Raw genomic sequence first — 22,767 nt, 5'->3', positions numbered from 1 at the left:
GTGTAATTTGTTATGCTTACCTTGTGCATTTATGGCGCTAAATGCTAACAAGCTATATACGGCCATAATATGTATCGACTACACTGTAATGGTAATTTATGATGACACAGATACTACTGCAAAGATGCGTGTATAAAAGTGCTAAAGGACAGAATACAGACAAAAGAATGATAACAGGCATATCTTACATGGGCAGATGTGTGATTTTCACTGCAGACGGCCCATGAGTAAAGCAGCATTTCAAACAGAGTGAATGGGCCCTTAAGAGTATTTTTGTACATTTGGTTCCTATTGTAGTCTAATTAAAGCAAAAAAATCTCATGACATGTTCATGGAAAATGTCTCTTCGCAAAGGATCGTACAGATGTAGGTAAGTTTCCACCAGCTTACTAATAACTCTGCACGCCAGTGTGTTCATGTTGACTGATCTTAACTGACAGAACGGGAATTAGCTGTCAGCCTCCAAGTAGGTGGAGCTCCAGGTTACACCTACCAATGATGTGGACCAATGGAAGTAAGAATGTGTTTAGAAGCCAATAAGAAGTTTTCCTGACAGTTCACCCTGGCAAGCTATTACGAACCACCGAAACGAACTCAAAAACACTTTTTGGCCAGATTTAGTTCTAATGACCTCATACCCATTCGTTCTTCAATTTCGTAGGAAGTGTGCAGGGGCCTTGACTAAGAACTCACCTCGTCCAAGCATCGCTCATAGGCCTCTCTCTGACTTTCATTTGCCAGGGACAGGGCAGAGTTCTCAGCCTATGCAAAAAAACATTTATTTTTAATTTTTATAATGAATCAAGAATGAAAAGAAACAAAATTGATAAAAATATACTCTTTGTGGAAGTGTATTGCACACTTACTTGAAGTTCTTTCACTCGCTCCAGAAGCTCACTGCTACTCTCTTCCTCTAGATAGGACTCAAGATCTCCCTCCTCAGACTCAAAGTCCTCATCCACTCTATTTTGGGCCGCTTCTGACATTATCTCTACCTAACAAGAAGAGTAAGACAGAAATTAATTTATAAAAACATTTCAGTAAATGGTAGTCTTAAAGGTGAAGTGTGTACTTTCTGTGCAGCTCCAAATGGAATTGCAAAATTAGTTTTTAAACAGGTTTCCTGGAACACTCCCCCTATCTGCCATAGGTAAGAAAAACAGATAGTCCCACCCAAACACACTCCACTGGTTGTGCCAAAATTGCTGTGTCAGGCTGGACGGGCTGCTCTAAACAAACAGAGGAATATAGCTCCACACAGCCACAGTGTTTAAACTTTTCAGGGAAAATTGCTTATTTATAGCTGTCTCTGTGCATTAGTCTGGGACCAGAGAATGTATTTTAACATAAAAAACGTTTTTTTTTTAACCCCTTTGTGTGCATACAGTAAACAACTGGTTGAACAAGCTAGTTAAATCCAGCTTTCCAAACACTCCTATGTAACTGAAGAGTTGTTAGAGAACAGACAAACTAATGGTATGTCTTTGAGACAGCTGAGACTGCAGAAGTAAGACTAGTGTCCCTGGGAAGCCACATCTTCACATTAATAGTGTCACAGCGGATTAGACAGAAGAGGCCTGAAAAGAACACTGGAGGATTCCAGCAATCATGCAGACTACTTATGACCTACTGACTTACTGACCGCAGCTCAGAATCTGTTCCTCGTGGCGTGTGTTCAAAGACATGTGATCTAGTGTACATTTCAGAATATGACAAAGTCTGGGGTATTCTGATATTAAATAAATGAAATATGATGGCTTTCCCAATCACTATGCAAGAGTTAAGTTGAGCTTAATGTAAAGTTGATGTACACTTGCATATGTTTTAATAAAGGGTTTTTAAATGTACTACTCAAGCTACTATTTGATCTTGGCAGTGAGGTACTGCAGATATTGTTGACTTTTGTATGATAAATTGCTTATGTTCCTCATTTAGAATTCGCTTTGGATAAAAGCCTCTTCTGAATGACTAAATGTACCATAAAAAAACATTATGAAAAAAGAAGATAAACTCCCGCACACTGCCAAAGACAGCAAGAAATATAGTAACAGCAACGCTTCGGTCATGCGACCTTAGTCAGTCATTTAAAAGCAGATCCTTAAACACTGGCAAACATAAAATAGGCTAGAACTGGCCAATCAGTAAAGTTTTTAAACAATGAGGTGGCCAGTAACAACAGGGTAGAACATAACACCTATAAAACTAGATGTGAAGTAAGTGTTCGAGAGTAAAGCGCCTCACCTCTGCTGCAAGTACACCCAATGTGAATAACCAAAACTAACAAATATATACACAGAAATTAATACACGTTTGCGAAAAATTTTTTTTAAATCATATAAAGTATAACAGTAACAGAAAAAGCATGAACAGCAAAATACATAAAGGGTTACAGACCCTTTATGTATCCAAAATCAATTTACAAATAATCAAAATGACATTCAAGATATATACATCCTTTTCCGTTTCTACAACATAACAATGAACAGAGGTTCATCATTGCATCCCAAAGTGGATAGAGTGTAAAATGTGTAGATCCAACAAAAACAAAACACACTATACTTTATCACAGCATAACACCGGTAGCTTTCATCCGACCATTCCCACCACTGCACTATACCATATATTTGACCTTCAATAAGAACACCGGATGTTGTCAGCAGATATAATATCATTACAAAACTGAATCACAAAATCAATACGCATGTTCATGGGACTCATTCATAATTGATCCTCTAACCATTCTCTGTGCTCATTTATGTGGGAAGCCTATCTATAGACATCCGACTCATTGCGAGTGAATAGCTTAAATGGAAACTTCAAATCTGAGAGTAAATGAATACAAAGGCTATTGGGGTCAGAGGGTTGAGAGGGTGTAGTGGGTCAGAGAACAAGCTATGCTTTAACAGTAAAGGATCACACTAAGACAAGCTCCAGGCCACACTATACAACTGGGAGTTCCACTAGGAACACTGCAGTGCCAGGAGGCTCCTTTCACATGACAGACACTTTCACAGAGACACAAGGAATAGTCTTCCGAAAGAGGACGACATATTTGTACTATAACTGTGGCACATTTAGCTGTGCAGACTGGAAGCACATACAGTATTTTCTTTTTTTTTTTTCATTTTGAAAACACCCTGCTGAAGAAAAAAAAAGCTTAACAAGGCTATGCTGGTCAAGCTAATCATGCAGTCTGGCCAAGAAGGTCTTCAGCTGGTCTAGCTGGTTTCCCTGCCTGGCCAAGCTGGTGTTCAGCTGGTTGGCCATCTGACAAGCTGCCCAAAACCCCTCTAAAACCAGTAACCCAGACCAGCCTGATCAGGTTGGGAAACCAACTAAGACAAACAGGCCAGTTTTAAGCTGTTTTATCAGCAGAGCAAAAAATAAGGAAAATGTTTAATCTAACTAAAGTATAAATGTTAAATCATAATTTAAATTGTATCTACACATCACAAATCTTACACACTGTCTGATGCATTTTGCCATTATATTTTACTGTCATTGTACCAGATGTTTGATACATTAAACGTTGAACTAAGCCATTTTCAAATTTTACATATAAAAACAATTTTCAGCACTGATACACCCAAATTTAATAATTATATCCTTTAAAGAGAATGCTCTGCAGTCATTTTAATAAATCATACGTCTCTGTTACATAGCACTAAATAAAAAACAAATAAAAAAAAAAGATGTTCTATTCTGGAATAAATTCAAAGTTAAAAATGTTTTGTCCTGTTCTTGATTGCTGGCAAAATACCTATAAAGTATAGAAGCCAAAAACTCACTGAGAAATGAATATGGTAACAATCCAAAGCCTTGGGCACAAAAGTATAAATGGAATTTCTTTGCTTAAATATCATGTTTATATGATAGCCCTCTTTAGACTGAATATAGCCACAGGATGAGAACTAACAGGTATTCCAGGTTAGAACTCTTGTTTCAATTTGTCATCTGCCTAAGCCATACATGTAAAAAAACAAATTGCTCACCCTACAAGCAAGTTAAATCTATGTACATATATATATATAATTATGCATAAGTGATGACATGTTGGTAAAACACATCATAGCATTTGAAATACTTCTGGATTAGCAAGAAGCGTTTTATGTATTTGTTCCATTTTTACTACGTTGTTAATGTTTGCCCATTTCTGAACGCTGGCGGCCAAGGCTGGGCACTCTCAAGAGCCTTGATCATCTTTCCTTTTCATCTACTGGCAAGCAATGAAAAATTAATGGATGAGTAAGCTGATTCTGGTGAAACAGAGCATCAACAGCCTATTTTGAAGTCTTTAAGATATCACTGTCAGTGGAGAGATGACTGCTAGCAATGATTTAAAGTGTTAAACTTTGAGAAATCCACCTTTACTGCTACTGTACATAGTACAGTATGTACCATTTACAAGTGTAATGCCTTTGAAGTCTTCCGAAAGCATTACAAATATGCCACATTCTTCAAGTGATGTTTTGACCAACCGAAGCTGACATTGTATTAACTACTAATATGTTTGGAAAAAACCAAAAAAAACAGTGGGCCTGTTACAAATTAATCACTTTTCGTAATTCCTGAGAAAGAAAAAGATTCTCCTGCCAGTGGTTCAGAAACTGGTTTTGCTTCAGGCCCCTGATTATACATCAAGTGGCGACACATCACTGTATCAAAATTGCTCAATGTACAAAATTGAATTTTAATCGTTTCATGCTGTTGGCAGCCAATGATTCACCGCAAATAACTCATTGCGATCTGTACAAATCAATGTCATTTGCAAGTGAAACTGTATTTAATGCAGTCTGGGTTGTATTCTCTTTACGTTGCATAGTTTTGCTCATGGTTTTCAAGAATGACGGGATGTCACGCAACCTGTGCATGTTGGAATCTGCCTAATTTCTACCAAGTGACAAATGGAATTGTGCCAAAATAACATACATTTCAATTAGACACATTACCTTTGATGTCAACAACAAAAGACAAGACATTTTATTATTTGGATTTATCATTATTTTTTATCTGCAGTCAATGACCATAATAAATTCTGAGTCTGACCCATTTTTGGGTTGCAACTCACCAGCTGAAAGCCACTGTACTAGAGAATCTCAACACCACTAATGCCTAGTGGACACTACACGACACAAGCTTGTTTCCTTTGATGTTCTGAGACAGCGACTGGTCTGCGACAAGAAGTCTTAGATCTCACAACGAACGGCCTTATTGTGTGCGCACTCCTGCAACATGCCGAGACTAGTCCCAGACGCTACGACACTTGCAACATGCTGAGACTAGTCCCAGATGCTATAACACTTTTTAAAACAGCTTGATATCTAGACGTCTTGTCGTCAGGTGAGCACTGTCCCAACAAGTCAGAGACCATTATGTGCCAAAACCATTGAATATAGAGAGAGCGCAAGAGAAGGGCAAGCTATTAGGAAGCAGAAGACAAAAAATATTCATAAAATAAAATTTCACCCACATCTCCCTACCTGCTGTCTTTATTATTTTCAGTTGTTTTTATTGCAAATTAGCGCAAATAAGCGTAAAAACGGGTGCGTGCCGTTCTTTAATGTTTGTTGAAAAAGGAGAGTAATTTATTGGGTAGCAGGAGAAAAAATCATTAGAAAATAAAACAAAACATCACCCACATCTCCCTAATGGCTATTTTTATTATTCTCAGCTGTTTTTATATTTTTTTTTCCTTTGCAGATGGTGCCAATAAGTGCAAAAACAGCGAGAGCCGTTCTTTCATGTTTGTTGACATGTCATCAAGAATAAACTGCGCGAGTTTGTGAATTAATTTTATTATCTTAATTTTAAGATGCATTTTGGACGATACATTTGAAACAGGACAATACTAAAAGGCAGCTGTAACATCCAGTTACGTGCAGATTTAAAAGAGAAATAAGTGTACGGTCTGAAAATTTTAAAAAGCGAATGCATGAACACATACACAACACATGCTACACCACTTGCCCTTACAAAAATCGAGAGTTCATGGCAAATTCACCACTGCTAATTTTCACATACAAATGAGCTTTGCGGCAAACTTGCGGCAAAGTGTCCATTGTTGCCAAAGACTTGCCAGAGGTTCACCACTACTGATGAAGAGCTGCAAACTTCTGGCGAACACTTGCAACAAGCTCATTTGCATGTGAAATTAACGAGCTGCAAATTTGCGGCAAGTTTGCATCTAGTTTAGATTTTTTGTAAGGGGAATTGGCACCTAATGACCTGAACAAGATGTTAGTATGAGGTTTCAAACAAAACAATTCTCTCTCTGGTGCCACCAGGATGAGGAATGGAAACCACTGACCTATTATTCAGTCAAATTGCTATTAGTCACATCGCTAACGTCACCTGTTTATGAAATGACAGCTCAGAATTCAAATTATGACTAACATTCTACGGTTTTGCGCCTCTGCCGAGAACAGATGTCCTGAAGGCCAGTGTCCTCACCTAAAGTACACAACTGAAGTACTACACTCTCACTCACTCAGTAAAACTGGGCTAATCCCCACTGCTCTTGTAAGGACCCAAGAAGATTAGCATCAGTTTGCATTTGACCCTAAACTTCAAGTTTGTGTTTTACGCAGACAAAATAAGGATTGTCAAATTGCTCTCTGCTGCACACGTGTGACAATCCACCAAGATTTTTAATGGGACCTTTAGTGGATTAAATAGATCATTAAATATTACCTGGGACAAATAATTGTGTTGCATTCATGCTGGTCTCTGACTTCCACTTAGTAGATCACCAATTTGAAGAACCTACTGACTTTTAAGGAATTGAAATATTTTTTTCTATCTACGCTTAACATGCAGAGACAACTAAGTAAGCCATTTCATTTTCTGGAGAACTGTAAACACTATTTTTCTATTTTGACTTCTCAAACAAAAGGCTGCAACCTAGTAAGGCAGTGTCCTTCCTAGACCAGTCGTTCTGAGGCTGTAGGCTAGGCTCCTCCTCAGCATTCAGCGCTATGAATGAGACAGTCTAGTAAGTCTGCATGGCTATGTCATAAAGGTTTCCGCCTCCACATAAAAATTTCTAAAATAAATTATTTGTGAACCACTACTTTGTAGAAATGGAGGAAGCCACCAGGAGGGTGCACATCTGTTTGATTTGTTTTCCGATATTTTCAAAGGACTGGGTGTGATTGAAGGCCGCAAAGGATCCACTTGATGCATCCTCCAAAATAAGCCGGACGAAGGCTGCGGAACGAGGCTGCCTTCCAAGTGTCCTCACAATTAAGATGGCCTTTGACAGTGCTTGATGACGTGGCAGCCGAGATTTTACTGGATAAGCATACCAATAAAAAAGAATCGTTTAGGAACATGTAATCGGTGACAATACTATTTTAAAACTTAACAATATTAATGTAATATACTTAAATGTAATCAGTGACAGTGTACAAGCATATGTTTTTAACATAATAAGCGATTATCAAAATAATCGGTAGTTGCAGCCCTAATCGCAATATTCTGTTTACATGAGCTACAGTTTAATCACAGTTTTGCCTTAATGGCATTATAACCGCATTATGAGGGTATATGTAAATGTGACCATTGTTCCTCTTACACATCCGGGACCATTTTTTTCTCAGACAAATGTTCAATTCTGTTTGGTGGGGGGAATAAATAGATCTACGGTGGTTACAAGCCTGATGTATATACTATTTTTATGTGGAGAAGATTTCAGTGGCAAGCAAAAACAGAGGCAAATGAGTACCAATACCAATGCCAACAGGATTCTTGGCAGCCTCAACCACAATGCTACCCCCTAATCTGTGGATTTGCTGTATAGTAAACATAGCAATAAAGCACTGTGACATACCCTAAACAGGGCCTCAAACTCATTTGTTTGTAAAGCAGTCCATTTATTGAGGCTAAGCTTCTGAGACTACTGCTAGTGTTGTCCACTGGAACACAGGACTGCTAAGACCTATATTCTCCCATACTTCTGAGTCACTGGCTTGGTATGATGCCCAGATGAGAGAAGTCTACTGAATATGACTAAGACTAGAAATCAAAGCTTCGCTATGCAGTTGAGACTCAAAGCATGGCAGAGTCACACACCAGAGGCCACTGCCTCTTTGCTGGATACATCAAATACGCAACAACCTCTCTTATCAATGGTCAGGAAACAGACTGGGCTTCTCAAAAGGCTGGCAAACTTGCTCAAATGTTTTAGAGGAGACGACACACAGAGTCAATTGGTTTAAAAGAGATACCTCCTGGAGAATGATGTAGTTGTTTAAGTTTTGAAATGACACAGGGTGCAAAATTGATTTGTATAAAATGGATAGTTCGAACTCTAAACTCTAATTGGATAAGCTGTATTCAAAGTCATTAAAAAATGACTATAAACTCATACCTGTGACCGCACATGCTATATTAGTATGCCAATTCGCTAAGTTGCTTGGCAATCGCAAATTGCCAACAGCTAACTTGTCAAAAAAAAGAAAAAAATATTCAAAGAACTGTTAATAGCAAATTGAATGATTTATTGAACATTGGTGTATTTATCACAGTTGCTGCCATTTCGTATTGTGCCTAAGAACACCCCTTACCATGGTAAATTCATTGTTTCACACAACATCTGGACATCAGGGCATCATGACCAAGAGAAAAGGCCTAATGACTTTCACATGCCTTTTAATAAATGTCTGTAATGTCTGTAATTTAAATAATTACACTCATTATAAAGATAGAATGGATTGCTGAAAGATAAAAGCATTTTAATCAGGGTAATGGACAAAAATGAACTGACATGTTCAAGCTGACAGCCAATCCAGTTCCAGACAATTCTCGAAAAACAATGTTCCACTGTGTGATATTTATCAAAGACATTTAGTTGGTTTTATTTCGCTGGTCTTTTGCGTCTGTGTGCACAAACCCATGTTTCTTTCACAAGCTTCACTGGTTTCAGTCACTGATAAACCATGAATGAAGGAATTAATAAATGTCTGACATGGTTACATTGCTCATTTTCTTTTTTTTTTTTCTTTTTTGGTGGAGAACCTCATCCAGTTGAGAATGATATCTTGAATAATGCAAATAAGATTTAGAACAGACTAAAGATAAAAAGGGGAACTGGATGCTGGGGGAGGCCCTGAATGGCTTGGAGGGATGGAATAAAGCCAGTGTGAAGGCAATCAAACACAAGTAGGGCTCTCTGGGATCCCAAAATGTGCTGGGAGCTCCGCCTCCATCCCCCACACTTGAGGAGTTATTAAGCAGCAGCCAATCCCCAACCACAGAGACAGTCTGATTATTCACACCCTGCACAATGGGCACTGAGCCCTTAGACACCTTCATAACCCAATTATTGATCTACGAGCTGATAAAATGATCAATCATGCTTAGAGAGAAAATAGGCTCTCCTTATATGCACTGAATAATTGAGTTAAAACTAATAAAAACAGATGATTCCGCATTCTAAGGAAAAGTAAACAAACATACAGACCTTCCATCAAATCCCTAAGGGCATTATTTTTTCCCTTTGATGTAAATTATTCCAGGGATAAAGACTGTCTCTGAAGTATGCGAGGCAGCTTATATTCCTTAATGTGCATGGCATTAAATATATAAAATCTTTAATAATGTAGGTTTATGCAGCATCAGTAAAGATTTCTATTTCAAGTTATTATGTACTTAAAATATAATTTCATCTACTAGCTAAGACTGTACCATCAGTGTCACTCTGACAGCAAGGCCCTACATTTTCCTTGACTCTCTAGTCCTCCATTTTGCTCAAAACATGAAAGGTAAGCCATGTTGCTCTGTAGCTTGCAGCAAAGTTAGCGTGCAACCATCTGCAGACTCATGCATTATTGTTGTTCCTTTTGCAGTAGTGCATCTATGTGGGCTATGTTTAGATGAAATAAATAATCTCCATTTTCTTGTCCCTAACTGCAGCATGAGCAATAAAAACACCTTGAAAGAAGACTAAGCAAGCAAAAGCCTTTGCTTAGTCAAGGACAATTTAGACTCTAAAGACTAACTTGGGCATCAAATGAACTCTAATCTGATTCAATTCCTTACGGCTGGCTTTGAGTTAAATAAGGTAATCACTCACAACCAAACAATGAATCCCTCAGACATTACACTGAAAGGTATAAGCCATGTTGTCTTTGATTCAATTCAAACAGACCTGTTTTTATTAACACTTAAACATGCAACTTCTTCACTAATGAAATCTGAGACTTCAGTCTATTTAAAAATGACATCAGCCCCAGGAAAAAGTGTATGGGTCATTGAAACATGCTATGCTGGTTTAAGCAATGTGTTTGGATAGCATACAAGAATAATAGTCAGTGACCTACCTTAAATCAATGTCTGAGAGATCCTGCCTTGCCAGTTTTAAAATGTGTTGTATTATTGCAGCATAGTAATGGAACATAAGTATAGATGAGATAAAAATGCTACAAATTCTGTAGATTCCTGCAAAACTGTCTGCCAAGGAATAAATGCATACTTATAATACTAAGCCAAATCTGAGATCAATTTCCAACAGCTCACGAAAGATACTACTGACAAAGTGCTTGCTAAAACAAGTCACTGAAAAATAACAAGAAATGTACAGACAGGATTCAGCCTTAGCTGAAAAATAGCGTTGCAAACAGCTATGCATAAAATTACCTTTAATTCCAGTCAGAGCATCCCAGACATTTTTGTGCAACCCATGCAAGGCAAATGCGAGACACGGGAGCAGGATCCAAAAAATGCCACAAAGAAACCTTCACGAAAAGGGTGAATTTTCAGTGATCGTCCGTCCTTTGCGAGCATAGAAATCTTTCTCCCTTTACTCTGGAGCTGGAGTGGCTGTCCTTAGGCAACTGTAAGGAAACTGTCTATGCTGACTGCAGTGGCCTCCATGTCCTCCCATTGTTCAAGGGAGTGTGAGGCAGGCATCCTACCCCAATAGACCCAGCCTACTACAACAGCTGTGGGCCAGCCCCCCACCTCTCTCTGCTGAGTGTCTCTCCCTCCTCCAACGGCTGCAGCTAAACATTAACCCTACAACTGCTGTAGAGGCCATAAAAAAGAGGGGGTTATATTTCAAAAAGGACAACATCACCCCAAACAAAGATGAGGACAGAGAAGGATATCCGAACAAGCACATGGGGGAAATGGAGCCAACCGGGTAACTCAGCCCCTCTCAAGTAGCAGGAGCTTCTTTTCTAAGAGGATTGGACTACTTTATTAGACTTGCACTGATTGGATTGCAACTGCATATACTGTGGCAGTCAATATAGCTACATGACCAAAAAACTGACCTGGAAAACACTGCAAGACGAAGATGTAAGCTGCAAACTAGAGACAGTTTGGGCCTATTTATACTTATGCTGCGTTCACATTGTATCGAATATTCTACTAAGAGTGAGTAGTTTCTATGACAATGTTCAGAAGACCAAAATGGATACATGTGTGGCTAAATATTTTAGCACTAAATTAATTTGCCTCTACGAACAAAGAAAGTGCACCAGTTAACGTTACCTATAATAAAATGGTATTTCAAACAGAAATATGCTTATACTACCTTTAACTATTGAGGCTGCTACCATTTTGCTTCATTTTACATGACGTCACGACTGTCAAGTCATAGTTTTCACTTTCCAACTTGTAATTATGAGTTCTAAGACGACGTGAACAATTTTTGCAATGGAATCTCGTAATTATGTTAATACCGACATGGTGCAAATGCACCATTAGTCACTTCTTGTGTCTTGATCAACCGGATTGCTATCAATTAGGTACTGTATGTACATATAATTTACACTTGGCCACATAAATGTGTGTTTGCAAAACTGATATAAATCCGATCTTCTATTTCCGCGCTACATGCAAAAATAACGGAGTTCACTTTCATGATGATGCCAATGCATTTACACTTGGCCAAGTAGTGTCTTGTATGTTTCTAAAACATGAGGTCTTTTGAGAGATTGAATTTCTATCTGTCTCGAATGCATCTTGGAATTTACACGTGGTCTTTTCATGATCAGACAGCCATCCAATACATAAAAATGTATTAAGAATAAATTCCCTTTGAAATTCCAAATACTTACTTAATCTGCATCTATGGGACTGTCAGTCACTAAACTGTGCTGGGCACACTAAGAATTTGATGCAATTTTTGACTCCAAAAGTTCATTTCTCTATTACAGTCCATTCCTGCCCAAATAAAAGACCATTCCTTTGCCAGCAGGACAGTACAATTCTTATAAGCACTAAAATCTTATCTAAATATCCCAGGGCTGGTCTACAAGGCCAAATGGCAAAAAAACAAAAAACAAAACAAAACAAAACAAAAACAAAACAAAAAAAACACTTTGCCCCTGACTGTGAATGGACCACAGATAATTTCCCTGCCAGACACTAATTCATATGTGTATGCCTGTAGCTGGAATTCCACCTCAGCTGTTAGCTTCTTCACATCAGACGACCAAATTGGATGAAATTACCCAAATGCAAGGGGGTCACATGTTGTCTTGGAGTCAACAGTCAAGGGGTGAAAGCATTTTAGACAAAGGGCCATTGTGATCCTTAAAAGTTCACTTTCACCTCTCTATACACCAAGATGGATAGACTTACGTTATTACGTACAATGATTCAGAACCATAATGAGAGGCATTGTAACATGGTATTTTCGGTAACAAAAACTATATGAAAACATTTCTGGTAGCTGAAATAAAAACAGTTGGACAAACTGAAGTAAACAAACACATTTTCATGTTCCTAAAACTAACCTAAATAAAATACAAATTACCACAATTTAATTTTAGTTACTGATACACTTGAAACCTTTAAAATCTGCATTCATTACATATGAAAATAACTTAACTAGATGGCCCTGAGAAATGTAATGCTGTTAAACCTAGTTAGATGATACACAGTAACTAAAGTAGGGCTGTCACTATCAATTATTTTGGTAATTGAGTAATCTAACCATTTTTCTGGCGATTAATCGAGTAATCAGAAAAATTCTTTAATAACTCAGATTGCATAAAGTTGTCGAGGTGAAGTCACATTAGGCTAAAATGCATTAATTATGTATTTTACGATTGAATAACAACAACAAAACAACTGTGCATACAATATCTAAAGCCAACAGACACCCAAAGCTGATCTAATATATATATATATATATATATATATATATATGCATGTGTCACTCTCGTGTTGAGTTGCAGCAGTTGCGGGTTGCAAAAGCTGGTCGCATGCCATGTACTGTGTAAAATGCCCTTAAGCATCTGGACATTCAGTTCCTTAGGGAGATAAAAAAACGTACTAATTTCACATGCCATTTCTCCCTTAGGTAAGCCAAAGTTTTATTGCGTCTGGCCACACAGAAGTGCAGCTGTGGCTGTGACTGCCGTTGAGCTTTGACTGACAGCATCCAGACCAGCGGTTTTATTCAGTAAATAAAGTTCTCTGGATTCCCATATTGCGTTTTACCTGTAGTAATGGCCATAAACTAAAATATTTATCGGATGTGGGGCATTGCAATCTATTTTTTAAACAATCATCACGAAATCTAATTTACATGAGGAGAAACCATTTGAATGTAATGCGATCTAATTAATTTACACAGAACTCAACCGATAATGTGCTGAAACTAACCTTCTCAGATCGTCTGGATTCAGTCAGATTTATTGAACATAATGTGTTTGTGCACCCGTAACTGCATGTGTAACTTTAATCAATTCTGACGGACATCTTTTTTGTGACATTATTTTATGTTGCTTCATAACAGCCTATATGGTGAAACAATTGTGTAGATAAATAGCTTTAGATTGCATTCCAATATGTTTTTTGCTGAGTTCAGCATGTCCCACGTGGCGATGAAGGGCTTAACTTCTCTCGCACATCTGGACACGCAGCACCGCAATCGCATGAAGATGAGCTTACTGTGCGTGTGTGTCTGGCGGGTCGTGAAAACAATGTCATTTTTTCAAGTGCTGTTGCATTGCTGAAGTGATGTTTTTTAGGTCCTGCATTGTTTTTCAAATCTAAAGTGAAGCACTGTCACACAGCTGAACCTCTTGTCGTTATGCGTTCGCACCCTCGTCCGTGGACTTCATCACTTCCGCCTTATTTTCTATTTGTCGATTCAGCCATTTTGTAATCGAGTAAGCGAATTATATTGAGTAATTGTGACAGCCCTAAACTAAAGTAAAATAAAAATATACTGAAAAACTAAGCTGAAACTAGAAAATACAAACAAGAAAATGAAAACTACCAATCATTAGTTAAACCTACCAAAAACTAAACAAAATAGAATATGACAAATTGAAAATACAGTTATGGTAAATAATAATAATAATAATAATAATACAACATTTAAAATGAAATGACCCTGCATTTTAGTAAAATGACAGGAATTTTGAGCAAAATCTTCTTATTATAGGTTGTCATTGCTTTAGTGTTGCCAATGTGTTACCAATTCACTACTCAGCAATGACATGCAAACTGGAGCACACTTGAAAGCGTTTGTAAGCCCCAGGTGCCAAGTGACATTAACATGCTTGTAACAATTCTTCTGAACTACATCTCCTTCAACACAGCTGGACATTTGACCCAATTAGAAAATCTCAAAAGGAAGTAATGCACGTAATTACATTTCCAAGACTGTTGATTCAACCTGACTGGGCAATATCTGGACCATAGAAAATGTTGCATAACTACAGCAAATTTGATAGAGCTGATTATGAAAACTTGGATTCAGTGTGGGAGAGGATGAAAAACCTGAGAAGGCATTTGAGATTTCCTGGGTAACTAAGGGGGCTTTCACACTGGCAGTTTGAAGGTTCGCATGAAAAGTTGGTAATGTAATAGCTGTTTTGTGGACCGGGGAGTGGACCACAGTACCAAACCACAGTTTACCTGTAGGAGGTGGTCAGAGCTCAGTTGCAAAGGAACTGTGGTGCGGTTCGCATGAATGAGAAAGCAATCCATACTCAGGTCCGCACATGTTCAGGAAGTAAAATGACTACACATGCGTTTTTCCCGATTAAGCATTATGACATCAGCTGCACAACAACAAACACACACACATGCATCATGAATGACAGGGGAACATAGTGGGATATATAAGAGGCACCTCATGCCTCATGAGTGAGCGTGTATCCAGCTGTGTCCTCAAAACAATATTTTCTAACATCAGATATTGGCGTCTTCAGCTGCTGAATTACAGCATGCAAACGATCAGAGGCGCAAGTGTCGCTCACTCTGGTGTGCATAATGACACCAAATTAATAAAAAATACACACAACTATTGCGACCCGCGTTGTGTTCTCCATCATGTGCAGGTTTGTGATGACGCAAGTTGATGACGTAAAAGCACCGGGGTTCGACAGAAACAATGGGGGTGCCGGGAACAATCGCACTCGGAATCAGACCCACAGCAAACGCACCCAGTGTGAAAACCACGTGAATTGTGTCATAGTGCTCTGTCGACATGAAATAGGCTACTTTGGAAAATGTCCTACAGTGTGACATGATACTCCATATAGTGCTATTGTAAACTGCAATTCACAAATTAAAAAATATAAACTTTTTCTCATACAGACTTACAATTTTTTACCTAAAATCTTAATGTTGATGGGAAAAAAGTAATCTATGCTCACTATATCCATCAACTACCCACATACAAAAAAAAACAAAACAAAAAAAACCTACATTAGAAAAGAACATCCTAAAGAAACCTTGAGAGAGACATTTGCAAACGTTGGTCAACTTCTTGTATGCCAGCAGTTGGTCAATGACAAATCATTTGGGTGACTCAGGATTAAAGGAATAAATCAGGCTCATGGCAAAAAAGCCCCCATTGAGAGTGAGACAGCTTAATGGGCGGTAATGTCCTGAACTCTATGTGAGGTGGAGGGGCTGATCCACCTTTTAGAAAAGTGACACTAGTTTGGGGGGGGAAAGGGAGGGGCAGAACACCACTGTGCTAAACTGACCCGTCTCCTGTTTTCTGCAACATGGGGAGTGCAGAGTGCATCTTCTATACAAGAGCAACAATTATGAAGTAGTAAGCAATGAAAAATGAACTATGTTTTTTCCAAATAAACTCCGCATTACATCACACTTATCTGACAGCATTTATCCCACTCATTGCACGAGAAATATCACATCAATTCAAGGATCTGTGTGAACACTAATTCTGTAGTCTCCAAATACACCATGCAAGTATGAACAGCAAAAACACTACAACGCTACAAAAAAACTGCTTGACAAAGCAAATTTGACTTGGAGGCCACAAACACACGTAATTGGTTTGTCTACCAGACAAGGACATCTGGTAAAGCCTACATGGAATAATCTTATAGCCATGGTTACCACCTTGACTAAATGTCACACCGACTACTGTATTGGCTATACACACAAAGAAGGGAGAGGGAAAAATCTGATCAAGTTCCTCCATTGATAAACAATGGAACGAGCCACACAAAATAAACAGCTCTGCATAGTAAAACAGTGGGCCCTATGCTTGGTTTAAAGGCTGGCATGTGAGTTGTGCTGGCTGAGCTGGTGTCCCCGTGCTGGCACTGCAGTAAAGTGCAGTGAAGCCTGGCTTTCAGCAGACTGCAGAGCCAGTGAACACGGACACAGCCACTAAACATCTGGACACCAGGCGTTGTAGCTAAAAGCAAATGCCCTCCAGCACCTCCCAGCTGGGCCAATGCAGCCACAGCCATTTGAGCTCCCTACCTAGCCTCTTTTGTTCTGCTCCATGTGGCACCAGTCCACTTAGAAACGCAAGAAATCACATTTAAGCCGTATTAATGTATTCTGCGGATATGCTACAAACGTGCAGTTCCCTTCCGTCCTCTGGTTAATCCTCTGCATCTGTCTGGACTATACAAATGTATGAAGTCTGCCACCCAAAAAGGCTACCATGATAACGGACTGCCACCACTTCTTATATACCAGATTGATAGTGCGAGTGTTTTAAAAGAAATGACCCTTGAGCAGGGCGGGTTGCGTATTTAACATAAACATAACATACATCAGCTTTGGTAAGCCTCTCAGGGGAATAGTTTGGCATAATTTACAGGCTAAAGGTCACAGGATCCCAAACCACCAACACTTTCATTTCAAGAGCAAAAAAGGAGGCAAATGAAAGCACATGAAACCATTTTTCCTCTCTTTCAAACAGGGTGGTGGTGTTGCTTTTCAAAGGGGACCCTGACTGTAGCCTCTTTGTGCCATATCAAATGTATAGCGTTGTACAAATGCTCCACTCTAAACCATTCACGATGAGGTTTGTTTGACTCTCATTGCTGCCTAACCAAATCGTGGACATTTATCCCCTCTCTCCCCAAACAGGATGTGCCATTGACCTGGTTTGCTTGAATTGATTAAGGCCACATTCCAAAGCATATTTCTGTAGAGTAAAAGTATGAATTGAATGTTTGTTGCAGCTGAAGACTGGTGCACTGTGAGAAACCAAAGCAAATAATTGCTTCAAGTTTTTCTGCAGTGGGAATGTGAAGCAAAATAAATCCACATATTTTGCAATGGTGCATTTCTCTCACTTGGTCTCCACTGATAGGTTCTCTAAGCACCAGTTTTCAATGCAAAAAAGATACTGTTCAAGGGCAAAGCATACAGGAGGGTAATAGGAATGTAAGAGAGACAAACCCACTATAATAATATTTACATGAATATGTAAAATATAGGCTTCATTGTGACTTGACACAGAATCTTAGGGTGCTTTTGCTTGGACCGAACCAGAGTTCATTTCCTCCCCCTGCCCCCGCTGGTCTTTGTTCACATCATATTTTTGGGTCCGAACTGTGGTCCGATTACGTCATCAACGTGAGTACAAGCTGCAGCTGTTTACCACTGTAACTAGACAACAACTCAAGGAGACATCAGCTGCGCTGAGTTATTAATGTATTCATCTCTTTGGATTTACCACCAAAACTATACATGCACAAAATGACAATTATGTCTATCTGCCATGGATGCATTGAACGTGCAATGATGTGAAGTATATTAGCATTTGTCTGCTGCGAGCCCTCGGATGTGAGAAGAATGTGAGCTGCTCTCTGAAGGTGATTTATTTGGACACAAGCAGGTATGATAAATTCATTAAACCATGATGATTGTGATCGGGAGCCTGCAAAGATGCAAATGATATGTCTTAAATAGCAGGTCACTTCCGCGATTTGGTACGACTGCATTCACATTAGCAACAAACCGCACCACAGTTCACATGAGCCGTACCACAGACCACCTTTTCAAGCAGACTCGGATGCGGTTCGCAGGTGCACACCCGAGTTCGGAAAACAGCGTTCACACCATCCAAACGAACTGAACTCTGCCGTCATTCGAACTCGGGTGCGCACCAAAAGTGCTAGTGTGAAAGCACTCTTAGAAACACATCATTCATGGCGTGACACGCTGAAAAACAGTGAAATGCAACAGCTAAAAGGTCCATATGACACAGGTGTACAAAAACTAACTATTAAAAAATGCAATAACTTGTTCTGTGTGAACAGCCCCTAAGTCCACATTAGGCCTGGACAGACCAACAACTATTGCAAAATGGATTGCTGTGGATTGTATGCCAGTGACTGGTTCCATGTCATGGAAATAAAACAAACAATATTTTGACTTCTACAGCCACATTTAGTACTACTGTCATCTGCCACAATAATGTAATGTAATAATGTAAATTTAAATTTAATTACCTTCATTTTGGGTCTTTTCTCAGCAAATATTGATGTAGATGATTAATTAGATAAATTGGCATATCATGAAATTAATTGGATTACAATTTTTAACATATAAGCCTATATAATGGATGTGCAAAGCCCCCGGTATGCCTGTATGGATGGCAAACCCCGAAAATGAAACAGAGACTGGAGGAGGGGAACACTGGAAGAGTAATTGCTATTGCCCAAATTTCTGCAGTGTTTGTGAAAACAGTGGTAATGTCTTGGGGATGTGGCAGCCCACTCCCCTGCTGTGCATTTGGCATATCTTTCCAGCATCCCAGAGCAATTGATGAGTTTTCTACATGCTTATATGATCCCCCAATCCATTACCATGGTAACTGTTTGCCAGGGAACGGGTGGGGAGGGGGGACGTGCCAGCAGGGGAAACTGATAACAGACTTGGCCGACCTAACACAGCATGGGTAAAATGAAAGCATGTGTGTCTGGAAGGAGTTTAAAGATGCTTTGTGCTAAAAGTGACCCATTAGTACACTTTTCAGCCTTTTATGTTGACAAAAAAGATGCTGCTGTAATGATGCCTTCTATTTTCTAACACTAATGCAAGACTACTGGGCCTCAATCAGGCTGCCTGGTAATACCGAGGCTCTTAGAGAACAGAGCCAAGCAGGCACTGCCAAAGGTCCAATTTCATGCCTCAGCCCTAATTGTCCAGAGAACCATGTCTAGATGACCGAATGCAGTGTGGGGATGAGGGGCCATTCACACAGGACACTCTCTTGAATCCATCTGTGCTGTTTTTAAATTGTAATTCAATGTAAACATGCACTTGACAGAAATATCTGACCGCTGCAATGCGTCTCACTGTTTTTCAGCGTCTCGCGAAATGAGCGCCATATTTTTACGACACTGTGTCAAGTTAATATAGTTCAGCTTTTAGAAACTGAACTGTTGTTTCGAGACACCTGTATTTTGCATCATTTCTTTGCACTCCATCTAACTTTTTTCAACGCAAGAGCAACTTAATGAAGGCTTCACTTTCCTACTTTCTTTTTTTCAGTAAACATTGAAATATAGAACTATTTTTTTCAGCATCTCACAAAATCACCGCCATGTTTTCACAACATCATGTCAAGTTCATGACCGTTCCAACTAAAAAATTTGCCTAGAAACACCCACATTTTTGTTCCATTCCACTGCGCTCTGTCTAGCTTTTTTCAATGCAAGAACATGTCTTTTGTTTCAAATTTAAATTTAAGGAAGGGTTCACTTCCCTATTTTATGTAGTCATTCCTTAAAGCTTTGCAGAATAAGACTGCAGAGTAACAATCGAGAGACATAACCTTTTAACAACAAGCATTAATGCAGTGATGAAATATGAAAGATATCAGTAAATTACCCCCGAAGCCATTTTATGATACATTTTCATCTGTCTCAATAATATAACGTTTACTGCATTATGCATTATCTTAATTTTCTCAAAAAATATTTAAATATTAAATAGCTTTTCCAGCATCTCATGAACACAGTGCTGCATTTTCACAACATGCATCAAGTTAATAACAGTTTTGTCTCCAAACACCTGTGTTGTGTTACATTCCATTGCGCTTCGTCTACCTTAAAAAAAGCACCATTCCTGAAACTGCACAACAACACGAAAAAAAAAAAAAAGAAATGCCAGATAACCGTTTCAAATGCACATTTAAGGAATGGTCCACTTCCCTACTTTTTGTGGTCGGTCCTTAAAGCTGTGCAGAATCAAACTGCAGACTAACAATCAAGCAACAAACATTAAAGCAGGGGGCAAAATCTGAAACATATCCGTCCTAAATTTTCCCACAGCATTCTGTGTGATTTCACGCCTTTATCAAATGTTTCACAGGTGTTTTGTTTGTATGCGGCTCATGTGCCTCTGCTTTGTGATAGCAGCTGATCGGCGTCTCTGCCTTGTACTAGGATCAGGTGGCCAGCACAATCTCCCCTAACCATTCTGGGCTCCAGTCCATGAAATAACATCATGATCTTCAACCTGGAAAAACAATGAATGGCACTGTTCACCGGCTACAACATAGCAGAGTAACAACTTCAGGCCATGTGGGAGTTGTAAAATGACTGATAGTATCATTTTAAAATACACATACATGGAAACAACAGTACTTGTGTGGCTGTTTTGGCACACCGTAGCCAGGAATTGCAACTACAGTGGAACTCCAGTGCAGTCAGTTTGCTACATTGATTAGTTCAGTGTTACTCAACTCTGTACAAGTCATTAGGAAACTTGTACAGTATACAGTATGTTTTGTGTACTCGATAAGGTGAATGTGGTACCAAACACTAAAATTTCACATATAAGCAGCAGATCACTAATTTCAACAAACTTTTTTCAGAAACAGACAAAATAAATAAATAAACAAAGTTTTGCACCTGTAAGTGTTTTGGCGAAAGAAATGGGACTGTAATCGCAAGGCACAGTGAAAAAGACCAACTAGAAAATCTGCCTCACACAAAGTGCCTGGGGAACTCTGGTGCATGTGTGTGTTCTTTATATACAAGGATACACCCACATTGGCATGTCCAAAATCTGTCTTAAAGCGGGAAAAAAAAAAAAAAAAAAAATCAACAACAACAACAACACAAAAAAAAACCCATCTGTTTAGACATGGTTACAAAAATAGATAACCTGCCCCAACTCTACCTCCAAATCTGCAATAATGTGATCTTGCCTATGTCATCTGACTCTCATTAAGGACAATGCATGTCCCCCGGGTATGCAAAAAGATCAAAAGCTATGCCAAGATAATGTTTTGACCATGGGAGTAGTTCGCAAAATTACCACATAACCATGACTATCAGTAAACTGGGTGCAAGGCCCCCCTGCTGCCTATAATGTCCTTTGTGGCCATTTGGTTTACAGAGCAACTGGGAGTTTATCTTGCTTTCAATTGCTGTCAGCTATTTTGGGTACATTATTTATTTATTTCATGAAGTGTGCAATTGGTTTGTTTGGACATCAACATCCTAAATGCAGTCTGTAGGAATACCTCTACTGCACTGTCTTTTAAAATGAAATCCAGGGGAATTGTAGGCTGTAAACTAGTCTTAACATGGTTTTGTAAATGTGAAAAGCATCTGTGAAATATTAAAGGGGAGGAGCTGGGGGGCATGCTTTTACCCTCAATTACTCCTGAATTAGTAGCTGTTTTAGGGTCTCATGCAGAATATATTGTGCCAAAATTAGCAATTTTACAATGCACTCTGCGTCCTCGCGAAGTAAACACAAACGTTGGGGGTTGTCAAAGTGAGACTATAAACAAGTTACACGTTTACTATGCTTTTCGCTTTAGAGAGAGGAAGGGTTATACCACTCATCACTACGTAAAGGCTAAGGACGAGGTCGGATTATTATTTTTTTAATGCACTTCCCTAAATGTTAAGATAAAACTGGTACAACTGGTAAAATATACCCTTTTCAAAACCACTCGATTGTGCAGAACTCATGATTTAAAGAGTCATTGTATCCGAGTATCTAAGCAGGATATCACAAGCATCCTCGGTCTAACAACACCACCGGTGTCCCAGATAGCCGGATAGCTAATGCCCCACATTTCCCTTTTCCATCTTACATCCCGCATTTCGGCATTTAAAAACACCACATCCCGCTATGTGCATAGTATGTCACATTTTGCAAAATCAGCATAATTTCGACACTTTAACACCGAACGCGATAGCTGAAGGAGGGGGGGTGGGAGGAAGTGATATTTACCTCGCGCGATCCTTGTGTTGCTTCGGAAGGTGTGAAAATCCCCGATAAATATAGCTAAGAAATACCCTTGACTGTGTTTTTAAATTCGCAGCGTGCGGACATTTTTATCTGTTTTCCCAGCCGCTGCTAAGATGTTTTATCGTCGTCTCTTCCCATCCGTCTCCCTTCCCGTGTTTAGGTTAAAGCACTCGGCAGGAAAAGTGATGTCATGGCTTGAAATTGTGTTGCCCGCCCCACTTTTAGTAAAATGGCCTATCTTTACTGTATGTGCTCCACGTAGCATTTACAAAAGCCTGGTTTTCTTTATGGCTTTGCCTTATA

General features: G+C 39.1%; 1 protein-coding gene across 3 annotated transcripts in view; it reads right to left on the bottom strand.

The window, feature by feature from the left end:
• nckap5l (NCK-associated protein 5-like) overlaps positions 1 to 22,628 on the bottom strand; it is a 32,632-nt gene extending 10,004 nt beyond the window's left edge. For 2 of the 3 annotated variants that reach the window (XM_051660993.1, XM_051660995.1), the window contains exons 1-3: positions 22,447 to 22,628; positions 867 to 995; positions 694 to 762 (exon numbers count right to left, since the gene is read on the bottom strand). In XM_051660993.1, the coding sequence (XP_051516953.1) occupies positions 694 to 762; positions 867 to 986 (189 nt within the window). In that variant the 5' untranslated portion in view covers positions 987 to 995; positions 22,447 to 22,628. Of the gene's footprint in view, positions 1 to 693; positions 763 to 866; positions 996 to 10,635; positions 10,820 to 22,446 lie in introns of those variants that run through there. The other variant, XM_051660994.1, reaches the window with a different exon arrangement.
• Between the last annotated feature and the right edge of the window lie 139 nt (positions 22,629 to 22,767).

This window comes from Myxocyprinus asiaticus, chromosome 28, assembly GCF_019703515.2.
Source record: "Myxocyprinus asiaticus isolate MX2 ecotype Aquarium Trade chromosome 28, UBuf_Myxa_2, whole genome shotgun sequence".
Lineage (NCBI taxonomy): Eukaryota > Metazoa > Chordata > Actinopteri > Cypriniformes > Catostomidae > Myxocyprinus > Myxocyprinus asiaticus.
The sequence above is the reverse complement of the archived record's forward strand: the minus strand, read 5'-3'. Positions and strand labels throughout refer to the sequence as shown.